Source organism: Chiloscyllium plagiosum, unplaced genomic scaffold (assembly GCF_037043375.1).
Source record: "Chiloscyllium plagiosum isolate Xiang-an unplaced genomic scaffold, Cpla_swu_hap1 HiC_scaffold_24, whole genome shotgun sequence".
NCBI classification, from domain to species: Eukaryota; Metazoa; Chordata; class Chondrichthyes; order Orectolobiformes; family Hemiscylliidae; genus Chiloscyllium; species Chiloscyllium plagiosum.
This window is the reverse complement of record NW_028270162.1, coordinates 30,964,118-30,984,328: the sequence shown is the minus strand read 5'-3', so window position 1 is coordinate 30,984,328 and position 20,211 is coordinate 30,964,118. Positions and strand designations below refer to the sequence as shown.

The window sequence follows — 20,211 nt, the reverse complement described above, 5'->3', positions numbered from 1 at the left end:
ATGTTGCAGTTTTGACACATTTAAACATTTCAAAACTTGTATTTAGCATTTTCAAATCTTCATCAGTATTTTATCATTTATTTAGAAGTTTGAAGGTTTGTACTAATTCATGAACTTTTTTTTCAAATGGAATTATGTGGATCATTGCTGCATGTAACAGCATTAGAAAAAATACAGACAACTTAAAGTGGAATCTTATTTTGCCTGTGTTTAAAACAGCCGATGGACTAATTAACTTAAAAATGCAGTGATGTATTTCAGATCTATAATGGTGTAAAATTTGGCTGTTTGTAAATGTTTCAGTTTTATAAGCAGTCTGTCTCGTTCAGGTATTCTGGTTAGTTCCCCCGACTTCGCACAATCTGGAGATTTATGAAGAGTGGGTTCTGTCGGGAAAACAAGGTGATATTTTCCTTGGGGACAGAGTGGACGGATGCCAACGGATTGAGTTAAAACAAGGATATACATTTTTGATCCCTTCAGGTAACAGAAGACAGCGATTGTTATTTGTTATTTTGCATTATTGGATTGGAGGAGGATGGGATTGTAGGTGGATGCAACTTTAGTGAATTGAAAAAGAGACATTCCTTTGTGTGCTGCCCTTTTAACTCGTGCTGCAGTTATATGGTGGAGGAAGTGCTGTAAATACATTACTTTCACTGAATCATTCTTTACTGTCAGTCATTTGTATCTGAATAGCTGGTAGCATTATCTAAAATAGTGTCCTGCTTGATTTGGATACTGCCATTAGTGCGTTGAGGTGCCTTGTTGATTAATGAGCAATGACAGATTCCAAAAATATTGGTACATTAGTATTACTCAGCATTATCTTTGTTGTATTTCTAGATATTCTTGATGTTCCTATTCAATGTCTTAGGACAGCATGCTAAATATCAAGTGTCAGAGAAGATAAAGTGCATTTATCGTTCAGTTTGACTTGAATTCTTTTAGGAAGAGGGTCAGCTACTTATTTTCCTGTAGTTTAATGTTTGAAAATTTAGTTTTGAGATGAAATCTCATCTGTCCTATTCCATTTGTGCATCTGTGGAAAGCTACTTCCTTTAACATCCGCGTAATAGCGATTTTCTCTGTCAATGACTTGAAATGAGCAATTCCAAATGGTCATGCATAGGTATATGCATTTCATGTGACATGACTGCAAGCTGTTTCCTTCTCTTCCCCTCCACACCACCTCTTTTCTGTATAAACTTGATAGCAGTGTGTCTTCACAATTCATCTTGGTTCACAGTTTAAGACAAGAGCACTTCCTGTCATATTCAGTAAAGTGGTTGAAAACTTTGCAAAAACAATTACTCCTCTAATCTCCTGTCTTATGTTAGTGTGCATGTGCAGTAATAATTTGCATGATTTGGATACTGCCATTAGAACATTGTGTTACCTTGTTGATTAATGAGCCACAACAGATTCTAAAAACATTTGTATATTACTGAGAAGAGATATTAACTACTGATATCTATAATTTCGAAGTGCATTTTGCTGAGAATATACTTTGCTCTTTACTTCAATTTTTCTTTTCCTTATTGAAATGTCTTTATTGAGGTATTGCTGTAAGGACCGAGGTAATATATCATGTCTTTATACAAATATGTACTGCTCCGATTCAGATGTAGCTTCTATGGACTCCAAGCCTTCACAACCTGCCTGTTACTGTGCAGTACATGCCATTGAACTCCCATTGTGCAATGCTGAAGTGTGGAGGTGGCCACCTCTGGCTATGTGTTGTCTTCATTACTTACCTCATATTCACCAATGTTGTATGATAACAAAATAAATGCCCTTCAGCTTCCCATCGTGCCATCTGTATGGCCATTGACTATTTTATGGTGCAGACTGTATCTGATCGATAATTGTTTTTTGCTGAAAAATGTAACTTCAGGTACAAAGTGAAATTTATAATTGTCTGTAATCAATGTAGATAATCTATAATGCTCAGAGAGCAGCTTTGGGACCTTGGTTACACAGTGAATTAGAATAAAGGTGTGTGCTCATTTAGCAGCAAAATGAGATGTACATAGCAGGCACTATCAGGAAGCTTCATTTTTCTTTGAGACTCATTGTACAAAATTGTAAGATTTTCACACGTACAAGCAAGACCTCCAAATGTGAGATTCTCAAAAAAAAAAAGTGGAAATCCTCAAAAGAACAGCAAAATTTCTATGCAAAATAAAGAGACCCTGTATACAGAAAAGTAAGACTTCTATAATTTATCAAAAAAAACTCTCCATCCCAAATCCTGCACTACCTTGCCTTCCGTTCCTCTCCTTTTCTTTCCTCTCCAGAAGCCTATAAACATTTTTTTTAAATGGAAATTCTGAACTTGTTGAAAGACACTGCACCATGTTTGGTTAAAGAGCTGTATAAATTAATGTTGCGCACTGAACCAGTGAGCCGTATGGACGAGATCAGAAGAGAGCACTATGGAATTGGCCTGTAGGCTGTGTCTGATTGTAATTTGTCCTGTCAACATGGAGTCTTCTTATGTATTTAAATTTATGGAATTCTCAGATACAATGATCTAGCGACAAATACAATTTTAGTGACTCTTTCCCACTGTACCTTAGCCCATTTCCTTTTGGGTACAGTTACTAATGGCCCTTTTAATACGTTTCCAAGTCTTTATTCTTCACCAGATCCTTTAAATGGTAAGTGTTAGATAGAGTACTTGCTTAAGAGTTTCAGTAAAACTTTTATAAATTATCTATCAGAAAATCTTAAAGCTACAACAAACTCACAAGTGATATCACTCTGCATTTAGGATGGATTCATGCCGTATACACTCCAGTAGATACGTTGGTTTTTGGTGGAAATTTCCTGCACAGCTTTAATATTCCTATGCAACTTCATATCTATGGAATTGAGGATCGAACTCGGGTAAGCCACCTACATATTAGTTCACCTTTAATCAGTGCAGATTTCAAGCAATTTTTTCCATCTAGTGATGTCCTCTGCTTATCTGAAGATGTTATCTTACCTGAAATGCAATTTAATGATACCAACAGCATTTGGGTACATTGTTTAAAGCATTCACCTTCACATATACATTTTGTGAATTTTGGGTGATGAAGTAGAGATAGAAATGTATCTTTTTCAGCTCACTTTGACCCTGGTCTCGCCAGATATGCACTTTCCATTACAGGTCATTGGATATCAAAAAAGAATGGGAATTTCAGCTCGCTTTTTCTTTATCCAATGATGTGATAATTCTAATACCCCAACTGAAAACTGAAAAAAGATCATCTAGCAGCATCTGCCAAAGGTTTTAACCAATAATAAGTCTGGTGTGTGTGTCATAGTGCTAGACTGGGTTAGGCATTGGTCATTGACCTTCCATCCATCTTAAGGTCAGAAGTGGGAACACATACTGATGAATGTGCAATGTTGAACACCATTCACAAATCCTCAAATACTAAAGCAGTCCAAGTCCAAATGCAGCATAGCTTGGGCTGACAACTGACAAGTAACATTCATGCTACTCAAGTTTCAGGCCATGACCATTTTTAGCGAGAGAGAATCTAACCACTGCTCCTTAACAATGGCATTTTCATCACTGACTCCACCAGTACTAACATCCTGCAGTTACTATTCACCTTAAATTGAACTGGACTAGTGTGCAAATATTGTGGCAAGAAAGACAGATCAGAGTCTAAGAATCGTCCAGCATATAATTTACCTGATAGCTCCCCCAAAGCCTATCCACCATCACCAAGGTGGAAGTCAAGAGTGTGGTGAGATACTTTCTAATTGCCTGGATGAGAGAAGCTCCAATAATATTCCAGAAGCTTGATACCATGCAGGACAAAGCTTGACTGGCATCACGCCCACAAACATTCATTCCTTCCACCACTGATGTTTAGTAGCAGCAGTGCCATCTACAAGAAGTTCAAAATACTGCAGAAATTCACCAAAGGTTCTTTAGACGGACAGCTACTTCCAAACTCAAGGTCATTTCTATCTGGAAGGATACAGCAGCAGATACATGGGAACAGCACGACCTGCAAATTCCCCTCCAAGGTGTTTAACATCCTGACTTTGAAACATATCACTGTTACTGCAGTGTAATTGGATGAAACTGCTGGGATCCCTATCTAGCAGCATTGTGGGTCTAGAATCATAGAAGCATAGAATCATAAAATTCCTATAATGTGGAAACAGGCCCTTCGTCCCAAGTCCACACCGGCACTGCGAAGGGGAGCTCACCCAGACTCATTCCCCCACCATATTAACTTACATTTACCCCGACTAATGCACCTAACCTACACATCCCTGAACACTATGGGCAATTTAGCATGGCCAATTTATCTAAACTGCACATCTTTGGATTGTGAGAAGAAACCTGAACACCCAGAGGAAATCCAAGCAGACACAGGGAGAACGTGCAAAATCCACACCGAGGCCGGAATTGAATCCGGATCCCTGGTGCTGTATGTGGCTTGTTTGTTTATCTCCAGCAGGCCATTGATAAGCATTCTAAAAATTTCCATAATTTCAAATTTGAAAGGTTTTTCACCCCTAATTGATGATAACTAGTTGAGGGCAACTAGGGAAGAGCAGTAAATGCACATGCACCATGCATAGTAACATTATGTCTGGGACATCAGCTGAGATCAGGCTGCTCCACTGTCAAAAAGGCTGCCTGCAGTTCGATGAATTCTTGTTTGTCGTGAAATGTTATCTCTGTCTTTGTCTTCACAGATGATCATCTACTGAGTATTTCCAGCACTTTGTTGTTATTTATGGTATTCTCATTATTTGACACTGGGTTTTTTGGTGGATACTGCTTTACCTCTTACAGGTTGTTCTGTTATAATGTGTGTTTCAACAATGCAAATTCGCTGTAACATGACAAATTAGGTACACTGTTTTTACAGTGCAAGCTTTTAAAATGTGTGTTGGATATAACGCGATTATGATACCAACATTTCATGTGCTGTTCTAAAGTGAGATTTTTCTATAACATGGGGTTGCACAAGAACGCAACCATCGTGTTTTAGAAGAATTAACTGTACTGAACTCTTTCTGAAATAAAACTAGCTACAATCCCTCTTAATGCAATGAAAATAAAAGCAACTCAGCATTTTGACTGTCAGTAGTTGATGAGCATCGGTGTAGTATCATTTTCTTTCTTGTGCTGAAATGTTGGAATTTCTTTAAAAAGCAAACAAGTAATTGTTTATTTGGTAATCCAAGAACAAAAATCAAAGTTATCTGTGTAAGGCAGATCTTCCCATCCAAATGTTTACTTGAATAGTGGCAAATCAAGTACTCTTCTACCCTTTTTTTAAAATGTTAATTGAATTATTTTCTAAAAGCTTCTTAGTTGTTTTGAAATTTGATGTTTGTATAAATGCGCAATGTATGGAAGATAATGTATCTAACAAGTTCATTAGCAAAATTAGGAATTTCTTCATTTGACAGGACAAAATCATGCAGTGTTTGATCACGTGTTTGACTTTTTCTCAATGTACGTTGATCTTGAATTCTGAGCTGTACTTGCCACGTGGATGTAATGTGCCATTGAATTTTTTTAAAAAGATGTCTTAGGACCATAATCTTTCCAGATGGTCTTCTTCAGCTTGTTGGGAGAAGTGATACAGAGTACGTTCATAAAGTGAAGCAGAAAAAATGAATGGAAAAGCATATCTGAATCATTCTTGGGTTTAATCTGGTTATTACTGGATGTGTTTCTTGCTGCCTGGGAGCAGTCTAGGTTGACCCTTCAGCTGGGAAATTATTTTGTTGAGGGGAAGATAGTACAATATCAAACAAAAGAATAATGAATATTTCAAACTGCATGTAGAGTGACTGTTAAATGATGGCCATTTAGTCACGGTAGGAGTTAAACTGAAATACAGACCTGAAGTGACCATCTTTTCATAATTTAAGTAGACTTTTTACTTTTAAGAGTACTGTGCTTGTTCCATTTTGCAGAAGGCTCTACTCTTGATTAATTGGTGTAAGAAATTAAGGATGGTATATTTATTTGTTAATTACAAAGCAATTGTGGATTTTTTCACATGTTTCTTCCTTTATTTTCTAATGCCATTAGCTTCGTGTCTGTCTCATGTTCACATAAATAAACACACATACACCCCGCCTGCTTTGCAGTTCAAAAAAAACTTGACTGATTCTCAGCCTTTAGACCTTGTTGATTTTCTTCTATGCCACCCGCCACTCAACAGGAGTGTGAAACAGAAAAGGACAGAAATAGGGAGAAAGGATAGAAGGAGACTGAGATGCGTAGAAAACAGTATGTCCAAATGACACTTTTAAGAGAGAAACATGAACCACTGTGGGAAACCATTCATGTGTTATCTATCTGCCTGTCTGGCTTACAGGTCTCTGCATACATCTCTGCAAGAAGGATTGTTAGGCATTTCCTCAGGGTGAAACCACTTTTCCGTTTTTATATATGCTTGTGAGATAGGTGATCTATGTTTGTTTGATTCTATTCCTCTTGATGGATAAAGTGGTCTCAAGATAGCCCCTCCAACTGCCACTGGTTGGACAGAACCCCACTGGTTCTCACCTACCACCCCACCAACCTCCATGTACAACGTATCATCCGCCATCATTTCCGCCACCTCCAAACGGACCCCACCACCAGGGATATATTTCCCTCCCCTCCCCTATCAGCATTCCGAAAAGACCACTCCCTCCGTGACTCCCTCGTCAGGTCCACACCCCCCACCAACCCAACCTCCACTCCCGGCACCTTCCCCTGCAACCGCAAGAAATGCAAAACTTGCGCCCACACCTCCCCCCTTACTTCCCTCCAAGGCCCCAAGGGACACTTCCATATCCGCCACAAATTCACCTCCACTTCCACACACATCATCTATTGCATCCGCTGCACCCGATGTGGCCTCCTCTATATTGGGGAGACAGGCCACCTACTTGCGGAACGTTTCAGAGAACACCTCTGGGACACCCGGACCAACCAACCCAACCACCCCGTAGCCCAACACTTTAACTCCCCCTCCCACTCCACCAAGGACATGCAGGTCCTTGGACTCCTCCATCGCCAGACCATGGCAACATGACGGTTGGAGGAAGAGCGCCTCATCTTCTGCCTGGGAACCCTCCAACCACAAGGGATGAACTCAGATTTCTCCAGTTTCCTCATTTCCCCTCCCCCCACCTTGTCTCAGTCAAATCCCTCGAACTCTGCACCGCCTTCCTAACCTGCAATAATCTTCCTGACCTCTCCGCCCCCACCCCACTCCGGCCTATCACCCTCACCTTGACCTCCCTCCACCTATCGCAATTCTAATGCCCCTCCCCCAAGTCCCTCCTCCCTACCTTTTATCTTAGCCTGCTGGACACACTTTCCTCATTCCTGAAGAAGAGTTTATGCCCGAAACGTCGATTCTCCTGTTCCTTGGATGCTGCCTGACCTGCTGCACTTTTCCAGCAACACATTTGCAGCTCTGATCTCCAGCATCTGCAGTCCTCACTTTCTCCTCAAGATAGCGAGGCGTCATTATTTAAAAGTCTAAATAATGGTACTTATTATCTATGAGCTCTGGAATCTATGAAACTAATGTACAGTAGCTAAGGATCTCAGAACTTGCTTTTAGTTTATTCATAAGGATTTTCATACTCAAAGTGAAAAAGGCTGGATCATTCCGACATTTTGAAATCAAATTTGAGGTCTGAACCTATGTAAATTTTCATTCCTAGCATAAAGCCGTTAAAAGCACAAGTTACAATCTTCATCTTTTATACATGAATTAAACATTTCTTTGTAAATTTGATTATGTTGTGCATCCTGAAAATTGCATTTTTTTTCAAAGGTTGACAGTACTTGTAAATGATCTTGCAAATGCTTGGAAAACTGCAAAGTTTTTTTAAGACTCCCATTCTTGTAAGTTTCACCCAGTACATCAAGAAATGTAAAATGAAAGAAAAATTTTACCGTTTTTCCCTTTCGTCAAATTCAGGTAGATAATTCCATAATAAATTTTGCTTTGAATATGTGCATATAATGCCTTCCCTTATAATTGAGTCCATTCTGGTTAGAAGTAGATCATAACAATCATAATTTATAAAAACTAGTCATTTTTTGTTTGTGAGAATTGATGTGCAGAAATTGTTGCATGCTGCAGTAATTCAGAAAACTGAGTTATGGCTCTAGAAATAGTAGTAATTACTGTAATAAAATAACAGCATCTGAAAGCTTGTTGGAGGTACCATAAAACAGTACAATGTGCATTTCCATTCCTTGTGCCTGTCAAAAATCTCAAATTCTTAACTTTGATTGGTCTAGCTCAGAATTCATAGTTATAGTCTGTTTGACTAATCCAGAATTCTTGCTCAACATTAAAACCAAGGGAAGAAAGTCTTGGACATGGGAGATCATCACAGCGCCAGAGACCTGGGTTCAATTCCCGCCTCAGGCGACTGTCTGTGTGGAGTTTGCACGTTCTCCCCGTGTCTGCGTGGGTTTCCTCCGGGTGCTCCGGTTTCCTCTCACAGTCCAAAGATGTGCAGGTCAGGTGAATTGGCCATGCTAAATTGCCCGTAATGTTAGGTAAGGGGTACATGTAGGGGTATGGGTGGGTTGCGCTTCGGCGGGGCGGTGTGGACTTGTTGGGCCGAAGGGCCTGTTTCCACACTGTAAGTAATCTAATCTAAAAAAAATAAGTTATGTGTTACCATCATATCTCTTACGAAAGAGTGAATTGACAAAAACAAAATCTTAAACTTGATTTCATCACCAGTATTATGCTAATCTTGTTAGTGTGTTGAAAGATGTATAAAACATATTATTGCTGCTTTTTTGAATTTTTATATTGTTTTAAAAAAGGCAAATGAATGTGGATTAGTTTTTGGAGGGGTTTAATAAAAAGGTCAGAAGGTCATTCTGGAACAGTGACCTAAATGCTTCAGTTCCAAGAAGATATGTGACTGTAATCAAAGATTCAAGAAAACTTGGTATATTGGTGGAAAAGATGACAGGCAGTATAAACACATTAAATCATTATTTTTTATTTCCATTCAGTTCAAAAAAGGCTAGAAGTTTAGTTGAGAAGAATCAAAAGTTTAGTTCAAAATCAAGTTTTTAAATTCTGTTCTCAGATTTTAGTTCAGTTTAGAGAAAACCAGCCATTGTAGAAGCAGTGATTTTTGTTTAAAGTTTGGGATGTTTCCAAGCCAACAGAGTTTGGTACAGAAATCTTAAAGTTGTTATGATTGTACAAAGTTTAGACCATCACGCTTATGAAAGGTTCATACCATCAGACTCAGAGGAATATTGTAAAACTCACTGTACAATTTGGGAGACATAACTTCAAGGGTGTTAATTAGTGTTGAAGTGGGAGTATAATTTTTCTGGACTTCAAATAGGGTAGGGAAACAATTGAAACTTTGTTTTAATGTTTGTGTTGAAATCTTTCTCGCTCCATATTTTACAGCTTAGTATATTTGTATTTTTGTTTTGTTTAATAAAACTATGTGCTGTTCTTAAATAACTGCTTAACCTTCACCTTTGACTGCAGAATATGATCATTAAATCGATATTTTTATTGTCTTCGTTTGATGAATTGTATTAAGGTGCTGGCAAGATTGTGTTCAAAGTTTACCCCAAGGTAGTAGGCTGCTGACTTCAATCATATTGTCTTGAGGACCCATATTCTATCGTGAAGTCAATATCCGAAGGAGAGAGAGGTTGCAAAAATTGGTGAGATGATAAACCCCTTTTTTAAAAAAAAAAAGTTATTTTATCAAAATTTCTTTCAGAATCTGTGGGTTTCACTGTTTGGGCCAGCAATCATTTCCCATCCCTGGTTGTCATGGAAAAGTTGGTAGTTAGTTGCCTTCTTGAACTTCTACGATCTCTTTAGGGAAGCCATTCCAGGATTTTGACCCAGTGACGATGATCGAACTGCGATGTATTTCCAAGTCAGGTTGGTGAGTCGATTGGAGAGAAGTATGCAGGAATCGATACTTGCTATTGTCCTTCAAGATGATAATGATCATGGGTTTAGAAGGTCTGACATTGTAGCCTTTCTGGGGTACATCTTGTCAATGGTACACACTACTATTATGAACTCCTGTGGTGGAGGGACTGAATGTTTGGAGTAGTGTTGACAATCGAGCATAGTGCTTCTTCTTCGATGATATCAAGTGTTGTTGAAAGTGCACCAGCCAAGACGATTGGGGGAGAATTCCATCACACACATATCTTATAGTTGGTGGACAAGCTTTGGGCAGTCACGTGGTGAACCACTCATCACAGGATGTCGAGCCTATAACCCTGCTTTTGTAGTCATAGTATTCATGCAGCTAGTCCAGTTCTGTTTGTGGTCAATGATAACCCTCAGGATTTTGAAAGTAGGAGAATTCAGTGCTGGTAATGCCATTGAATGTCAAGGGATGATAGTTAGTTTCCCCTTCCTTCGAGATGGTCATTGCCTGGTACGTGAAATGCAAATGTTGCTTTCCATTTGTCACCTGAAGCATGGGTATTGATCAGGTCTTGCTGCATTTAGGCATTGACAGCTTTGGTATCTGAGGAGTTGTGAACAGTGCTGAACAATGCGTGACTATCAGTGAATATTCCCACTAACGATGGAGCAGACGAAGATGTTTTTGGCAAAGGAGACTACTTGGAGGACGTCCTGCAGAGCTGTCCAAAAAACGAGATGACTGTTGTACAGCAACCACAATCATCTTTGTTTTTGTTAGGTGTGACTCCAACCAACTGAGAATTTTCTCCTGATTTCCATTGATTCGATATGTACTAGGGCTCAATGATGCCACACTTGGTCAAATGCGCAGTCACTCTCCCTCTGGAGTTCAGCTTTTTTGTCTACGTTTGAATCAAGGCTGTAATGATGTCAGAAGCCAAGTGAATCCAAATTGGCAGAATCCAAATTGAACAGCAATGAACAACAGGTTTTTTTTTAATTCATGGAATGTGGGCATCATTGGCTAAGCCAGCATTCATTGCCCATCCTAATCGCCCAGAGGGCACTTAAGAGTCAACCACATGGCAGTTTCTTTCCTTAAAGGGCATTAGTGAACCAGATGATTTTTTTTCTTGACTATGGACAATAGTTTCATAGTCATCACTAGACTCTTTAATCCAGGTTTTTTTTTTGTTTTGATTTCAAATTCACCATCTGCCATGGTGGGTTTTGAACCCGGGTCCCCAGAACATTACTGAGGGTTTGGAAGTAATAGTCTAGCAATAATACAACCAGTCAAAAAATGTAGTGCTGGAAAAGCATAGCAGGTCAGGCAGCATCCGCGGAGCAGGAGAGTTGATGTTTCAGGCATAAGGAATGTTTCCTAAACGTCAACTCTTCCACTCTTCAGAAGCTGCCTGATCGGCTGTGCTTTTCCAGTGCCAGGCTTTTTGACTCTGATCTCCAGCATCTGCTGTCCTCACTTTTTCCTAGTCGATAATATAACTAGGCCAACTGAGCAAGTGCTGCTTATTAGTGCTGTTGATCACCCTTTTCCCAATTTTATTTATGATTTTGAATAAGCAGATGAGGCAGAAATTCACCAGTTTAGATTTCCCAGTTTTTTGTGTATGGGGCATATCTGGCAGTTTTCCACATTGGTGGGTAGATACCAGAGTCAGTAGTGGAACTCTTGTCGCCAAGGGCAGGCAACGTCTGGAAGACAGATTCTCAGTATAGAGTCAAAATGTTGTCAGGGTCCATATCCTTTTTAGCATTCAATGCCATCAACCATTTCTAGTTCTCACATGGAATGCATTGAGTTAGCTTAAGATTGGGATCTGCAATGCTTATGACCTTTTGGAGTAAGCTGAGATAGGTCTTCCACAAAGAACTACTGACTAAAGATTGTTGCAAATGCTTTACCCTTACCTTTGGCATTGATGTGATGTACTTCCCCATCATTGAGGATGGAGATATTTGTGGGAGCTGCCTCCTCCAATGAGTTGTTTATTTGTCCACCACCATTTATGACTGTATCAAACAGGAGCTTGAACAGCTAAACTGCACTATTATGTTTTGTAATGTTTTGAAAATTCTTCAGTTTGAGTCATAGTCCCATTTATAATGGATCTTTTAATTTGCCTTTTCTATTGAGATACTACTTATTTGTAGTTCAAAAAAAGTTGAGTTTCTTACTAGCTTGGGGCAATGAAAGACTTGTTCTGGCTACTACAATCAATTAAATATTCATAATGGAGGTCTTTGCAAACGCTACCAATGGCAATGGGCTTCTTTTGATTCCAGGTTATGACATCAATCCAGATTTTAAAACTTGCCCTGCCTTATGCACAAGATACAATGTCAGAAATGTACAAGACTTTATAAATTAGGCACCTACGAAACAACATTTTGTTCAAAAGTATGTTGGGAAGAATTTACATTACGTTCCCTCAATCTCTCCCGTTAATTTTGGTGAATATCTTCAGAGGAACTGTAAACATTTGCTTTCAGCCAATTAAACCATTTCAGTGGATGTTTTGATGAAGTATATACAGTTATTATTTGGCAGTTTTCATTTTGAAATATAGTCAAAGTAGATATGTGGTTCCAGTTCTATGAGGGTAGTTTTTATTATGAGGTCAAAGTCTCTTGGAACAATTAACTAAAGACATCATTTCCATGGAAGCAAGTGAAGTACCTAGTAAGATGCCTATGAAGTTAATTGATGAAATATTTACAAAGTTGAACTTTTATGACAGAGAAAGTGGGCCAGCGGCTATTACTGGTTTTTAGTTCAGAAGAATCAGGTTTCTGTTCAGGTTTTTAGTGTAGAAGAATTCCTATCAGAAGTGAAGATAGGTTGTGTAAAGATTTCCATGCAGAAAGGAAGCTTCTATGCCAACATATTGGGATAGGAATCCAGGTCATCAGAACTGGAAAGCAGTTTCTTGGTCACTAAAACTGAAAACAATCAGTTTAGTCAGAAACTAACAAGTTAACATCAGAAGGTCACTGCAGTGGGACTAAGTATCTGTAAAGGTTTTTGCTGGGATAAAAAGAGAAAATTTTGTTTATTGTAATATCATATTTTATTATTTTCAAAACTTAGTTTGGAGCTATGCATGATTTTACCAATTGAGCATGCCCTAAACAACAATTTAGAGCTTTGTTTTTTTTTGTTCAACAGACTTGTGGTGAAAGAAATTAGGCTAATGTTCTTTTCAAACCAGTTTTCACTCTGTGATCTACCTTGTCTCGTGTTATCATCAGTGGGATCAAAATAGCATTCAAGTGGACCAGAATGTGACACTTTGGTCATAGATCATTATTCATTCATAAATTTTGCACTATTATTTTTCATTTTAAATTTCCTACGCATTGCCTTTTCACCCTCACTTATCTGAGTTAAAGAAGGTGCAATCTTACGGGCTTTAGGATCCAAGATGCACACTGAAATGTATTCAGCAAAGGGAAAATCTTTTTAAAGGAATTTGCATAAGTGGGCAAACATCATCAAACCCATTTTCTTCATAAAACTTAGAATGTTTGTATTTTGGGTATTGCATTTTAAGAACTTAAACTGGTCCAGGCTCATGCAGGTACTAATAGGTGCGGTTGTCTTTAATGTCGCTTGACCTGAAACAATGTCATTTTGGTATAGAAAGGGTGAGCTAGGGTTCACTGCTAAAGAAATTGCATTTAAAAATGTGACTGTTTACAGTCAGTGATGCATGTCCTTGCTAACTAGCAGCCCGATGTGACTTAATAGTCTCTTGAATTTTTGTGAATTTATTATCCATTAATCCTCATGACAAACTTAGTAAAAACCTAATGATTGCAATCTTTATAAACTGATGTTTGTGTTGTTAAGGCAATTCAAGCAAAGGTACAAAATGAAATGCTAAAGTATGTACGCTGCCTCATATGAAGTGTAGACTGATGTAAAGCAGTGTATTTCACAGAATTGATTCCCTGACCCTAACGAAAATCATGGATATGAAATCCTTGTTAAGCAAAATGAACTTTATGCAAGATTTCTGTAAATACTTTCTGAAATAAACATGCACTCGAGCAATGACTCTAGATTTCTGATGAAGGGCTTATGTGCGAAATGTCAATTCTCCTGTCCCTAGGATGCTGCCTGACCTGCTGTGCTTTTCCAACGCCACACTTTTCGACAATGACTCTAGATTGTTTGTTTGCTTTTATCATTTGTATATGACCAACCTACACAATGGCCATTGGTGTGGCTTTCTGCTGTGCCCACACATTTATTTGACAATTCTCCATTTCCTCAGCTATATTCTGTATATAAATAATCCTTGTTTTTCAGGTTAATGCCAAGTTCCGCTATCCTTTCTACTATGAAATGTGCTGGTATGTCCTGGAAAGATATGTGTTCTGTTTGACGAAAAGGTCTTATCTCACCAAACAATACCAGAGGGAATCAATGTTAATTGGTAAGTTACCAGCAGTAGTTCATCTGTTCACATGAAGCGTTTCAGGGTATTTGTTCTGTAAGTATTTGCAAACACATAAAAGGCCATTAGCAAATTCCATAAAATATGCACTTTCAGCAGACTAAAAATAGCTTGATCGTGTGGAAGTAATTAACTGGCTCCCTAACGACCCAACTACCTTATCATGTAGTAGTTAAACTGGCAAGATCACTTAAACTGGCAAGATCAGTTGTAAGTATCAAGTTAAGTGCTTTCAACTGTGGTAGCAGTGGAGACACTGTAACAAATGAATAAGGAAGGGGATACAAGCCAGGGTTCATGCTCACATTTGATCATCAGTAACTCCAACTGGTAATTTGTTTCTTTGAAGTGAGTGTGGATAGAATTGGATGAGACAGCGATGCCTTTGGAGTTGAATAACCTCCCTGATATACTGTTAAGTCTCACACATTAAACATGGTGAGCTGGATAAGCATGACTGTTACCACTGAATTACATCTCAGTATGGAGTTCGGCTTTAGATGAAAAAAGTTAAAATTAATAGAGGAACTAGAATTAAAGTAATTTGCAGAAAATAATTCTTTATCTCCCGACCTGAACTTGGGCAACATTATTCCAATTACTAATCAGACCACTTGCCATTTTATGATGGCTCTTTGTTCATTGAGGATAAGATGGTTTATTTTTCAATGCTGTTTCCTCTTCCTGCACAGCTATTAAAGCTGCCCAGTTTTTAAAGAGGGATGGGCAAGAACAAAGTTTTCCCAATTGTTGAACATTTTGCCTCGCTGCCGTGGGTGTGCAGGAGTGGGCTAAGTAAATTCCCCCTGTTGATCACGGTCAAAAATAGTTTGCAATGTATTTGCAATTATGTGTTTATACTTGTGTGACTGAGCAGGTTATATTACATTTTATTCCTTATTGTATTCTTTCTAGTTCTCTTTCTCACTTTCAAAAACAGCATAAAACAATTCCCTGTGCCTTCATTACAAATTTCAGTGACAGTGCACCACATTCTACATTATGGTGTTTTCCTTCTCTTTGGGATCTCCTGGATGTCTCTGATGGCCTTCTAAGACCATCTTTGTAAACCTCTTTCCTAGACTGAGTTTGCAAGCAGCTGAAGTGCTACCTCTTTATACCAACAACGGTACAATACAGGCCGAGATCCAGAGTGACAGGTTTGCACCCCAAATTTTGATTGACTGAGTTGACTCCTGGAATGAGGACCTCAATGTTTGGACTATAGAGTAAATTAGTTAATCTTCTTTCGCAGTACAATCTCCTTTTTCAGAGCAACCTATGTATTGCAATGCTTTAAAGAATGAAGTTTTCTTTACTTGCTTGTAACAGGATTTTGAGGGAGGCAAGTTAAGGTTAGCCATCCAATACTAAATCTCTGATAAGCTCAGGCAGACTTCAATCCTTGGGTGGGGAAGGCAAAATTCAGTTCAGGTCCCTGCTTTTGATTTGTCTCATGACCACAATTTAAGAAATGCAAGACTGGGTTCTGTGTGAAACCCTCTAAAACAGTAATTTGCCTATGTTCGGTGCTTATAAGTAATTTGCTAAATCAATTGTGCAATTAACGTTTCACATTCTTGTGTAAAAGTGCTTTGAAAAAATATTAAGCATTTAGATATTGTTGGAGATGAAGATGGTTCTTGTTATTGATGAGTTTTGTGCTAATGCTGCCTTGAAAACATTCCGATGTTATTATTCCCTCTGTAGCCAAGTGGGTGTTTTGATGTGAGGAATTCTATTAATAACGTATCAAAAAAATCACTCCTACAAGGAGGCTCTTTTAATCTTGCGAATTATAGGTTTGAAACTGTTCTGTACAGTTTTGCTAATATATAGTGTCTAAACTGTGTGTAATAGTGACAGGATTTTTTTGCTGTTAAATTGCAATGGATTTTTCCAGTATGAACATGACAGCTTGTCCTAATGGCATTGCATACTTCAACAAGGCATAACCTAGCCGCGCTATGATTGGGCCTCTATGCTCCTCCTTAGCATATAGAAAAAATAGACGATCATTGTTGCTGGCCAATTGCCAGTGAATTCCAATTATGCGTTCTGAGATGGTTGCCTTTTACATATTGTTACAATGGTGTTGGGCTTGTTCCTGATTTCTATGTAATCACCTATTAACACTATCCGTTATATAAGAAAACATTTTTCTTGATCAATGTTTTACATATTACATTTAAGTTTAAATATTTTCAGATACAGAGAAGAAACCAAATACAGAGAGTCCTTCATCAGATTCCCGTCTAGATATGGATGAAGAATCTTCTGATGTACGAATCAAGGAGGAGAAAGATGAGTCGAGAGATAAAATGAGCCTTCAAAGCACAAAAGCATTTGGTGATGATTCGCCATCTCCTAACAGTGCACATTCAGAAGGAAATGAAAGCTCTGGAAAGACACCGAAAATGACAAAGCGTTTAAAGCGGACTTTGTCCAATGATTCAGATGACAGCACTAAGTCACCAATGCTGACAGACTGTCCAAAAACACCAAGTGGGTCTCCTGACCCATCTCAGCCAGCATCTGAAGGATCTAATAAATGGATTCACCTTACAGAATTTGAGTTGAAAGGATTAAAAGCACTTGTGGAAAAACTGGAGTCTTTGCCAGAGAATAAAAAATGTGTCCCTGAAGGGATAGAAGATCCTTATGCCCTTCTAGAGGATATGAAGGTTAGTGTTGTAAAGTATTTTCAAAGGCTTTGACGCAATTGTTTATCTGTCTGAAGCACACAGTTTTAATCAAATGCAAGTTATGTTATCATTTCTGATTTCAAGTGGCACTTATCATATGCTTCAGTTTACATTTTACCAGTAATATGACACTAAATTAGCTAATTATAAAAAGTACAGTATATCAGTAATATTTTGAGACCCAGAGGATTGACAAAATAAATCAAAATTCTTTCAAATCCTATTTAGATTTGATATTTAAGATTTAACCTGTCAGTGATAATTTGGAAAAACCCATCAGTTTACTAAATATGAGTCTAAATATAAATAGATTTTCCAGATTTGGAAGTTGATAGCCTCAACTGCTTAATTACTCCACTGGATTTACAGAGGAAGGGAACATGATTGTGCTACTTGAAAAGATATACTCGAACATCTATAATTTGCTGTAATTCTGCCAAGTGGAATTCTTGTCAGTATTCAGAATATGAGCTGTTAGTGATTTTTGAAAGCAACTTAATTTCCCCCAGCTGTGGCTGCTTTCTCTGAATTCTGCAAATACTTGTTACAGCTGTTTGTGAACGGTAGATTCAGTTTTCCTTAGTAGGGCAAATAATTATGTTTTCTTGTATGAAAAGTTACTGGTGTAGAAAAGTCCACGCTTGGTTTTCAATTGATAACGGAACAGCAGGCTGATATTCTTCCCTTGCCTAATTATAGGCTAGAGAGCTTTAAGAAACACTGTTGTCTAAATGATTCATAGAATGGGACTGAATTCACTTCACTGTTTCGACAAATGTCTCTTCTAACTGTTGCGGAGTGACTGCAGATTTTTCTATGACAGATTTACCCAGGTTCCAGCATAAAGAAGATTTTATAGTCAAATGTTTGTGAAGTGTGTATGGGGTAAGGCATAGCCATCAGACTGGTACAAAAAACGCCATCAACTTGGACAGTACAGAACACCGTTTGCTGCAAGCTTAAGTTTCCATGGCCTTCATTTAAATGTTAAGAAACCACTGTAGTGCAGTCAGATGAAGCCTGCCATACTGGTAAAAGGTGGCCTCTGACTGACCCCGCATACAGAAGTTCTCTTTGTGTCACCTCAGATAGATATTTAATTTTATACACAATCTCAGTGTAGTCCATAATAAATTAGACGTTGAAGATACATTGGAGTGTTAATCAAAGAGTACATTGGAGCATAAGCATGTAGTGCTATTCTGTAGGGAGAAGACATGACCTCCCTTTCCTCAGCATCTCCAACCCTTCCCTCCTCAGTTGTATGTTCCTGGTATCTTGTGGTTTGTCAGTTTTCTTCACTTCTCCATCTACATTTCCTCCTTCAAAATATTTGGAAGATTAAAGTCGTAGCTTTCATTCTCAAGCCACTGACTTCAAGCCCTTTTCTTGGTCACCGTTTGAGGCTGAATCAGACTGTTCTGAAATGGAAAATCAAGTTTGTGATGAGCTTCCATCTACCTGTACCAATCCAGGTCTCAAACCTACCACAGCTTATCTAATGCTGAAACCCATGTCCATTCCTTTGTTACCTCTGGGTATTAGCTCTGTTGACTCTGCCAGTATTTTCCTCTTTTCTTTCACAAATCTAAACTCGTAAAACATTTCTATATCTCAACTTTCACTATGTCCCTTTCAGCAAGATTCTTTCTTTTTGGCTCTGCGTGCATCACAGCCAACAAGAAAATTAGAGGAAATGCAACCTTTTACTCATTGTCCCTGTGCTCATTGATCTACATTGTCTCATGTCTTGTGTCATGACACCGACAATTTTTAAATTATCATCTTTTTTTATAATCTCAGCTTTCATAACACAGGTGGCAACTGTGGAGTAATCTGTTTCCTCCACCATCAATTCTGAAATTATCTCACTACCACTCTCCCTTTTAAAATGAACCTTAAAATCTACTTGTTTCCTGTCTAGATGTGAGATTTTGTAACTCTTATGCAAAATGACATAGCCAAATATACAAGCCTAAAACATTTTGTTTGCTGTATGGGCATCAATGACTTCAAATGGCAGGCACTAAGCGTTCACAAATGTCCAAGCAGAAGCCTTAAATAGGGAAAACCCTTTATTCTGAATCTGTGATTCCTCGTTCGAGGTTACTCACATGGGGAACCGTCATGTCAGTATTCTTCTAGACTCATAAAAATAAACGTTCAACCTCTTCAACCTCTCCTTTTAAGACACCCCCTTCATCCTAGGAATCAATCAGGTTGCCTTTATATTGGAGGCCATTCATTGAAGGTTATTGCTCCTTAAATAAGGAGACTAGAGTAGGATGCAGTACCCCAGGTGTGGTCTCATCAAAGCTCTGTATAGTTGTAGCAAAACTGTCCTTCTGTTATACCCCCTACACTGATTTAAAAAGCCAACATTTCATTTGCTTTCCTGTTCACTTGCTATACCAGTGTGATAACATTGTGCTTCATGTATAATCTCTATCATAACATTGTTTAGACTCTCTGCGTTCATAGAATATTTTGCTTTTCTATTCTTCCTATAAAAGTTCATAATCTTGCATTATCATCCAGCAGGCAGACTTTTGCTCGTTCATTTAACCAATCTAAATCCCTTTTCTATTCCTCCTCACAACAGCTTTTTCACCTATCTTTGTAACCTTGGAAAATGTGACTACAATACACTTTGACCCTTAGCATGTGAGTCATTAGATTTTAAATAGTTAAGACTCCAGCATTGATCCTTGCAGCACTTTGCTTGTTGTAATTTGGCAGCCTGAAAATTATCTATTTATCCTGACTTTCTGCTTCCTATTAATTAGTCAATCCTTCATCCATGCCAGGATATTGCCCCCAATACTTTGAGGTCTTGTCTTGTTTACTAGCTTTTTATGTGGCACCTTATTGAATGCTTTTTGGAAATCCAGTACACTACATCTACCCCTTTATCGACCTGTTTGTCACATCCACAAAGAACTCTAGTAAATTGGTAAATGCTCTCAGCCTTTCATACAGTCATTTTGACTGTACCTGATATTATTATGATTTTCTAAATACCCTGCTGTTACTTCCTTAATAATGGATTCCGGCATTTTCCCCAAAGACAGATGTTAGGAAATCTTGCTTACA

General features: G+C 38.3%; 1 protein-coding gene across 8 annotated transcripts in view; it reads left to right on the top strand.

The window, feature by feature from the left end:
* Positions 1-20,211, top strand: part of kdm2bb (lysine (K)-specific demethylase 2Bb) — a 199,248-nt gene that overhangs the window by 88,074 nt on the left and 90,963 nt on the right. For all 8 annotated transcript variants that reach the window (XM_088000040.1, XM_088000039.1, XM_088000043.1 and 5 more), the window contains 4 exons: positions 330-483; positions 2,777-2,892; positions 14,266-14,392; positions 16,622-17,097. In XM_088000040.1, coding sequence (XP_087856166.1) covers positions 330-483; positions 2,777-2,892; positions 14,266-14,392; positions 16,622-17,097 — 873 coding nt within the window. The remainder of the gene's footprint in view (positions 1-329; positions 484-2,776; positions 2,893-14,265; positions 14,393-16,621; positions 17,098-20,211) is intronic.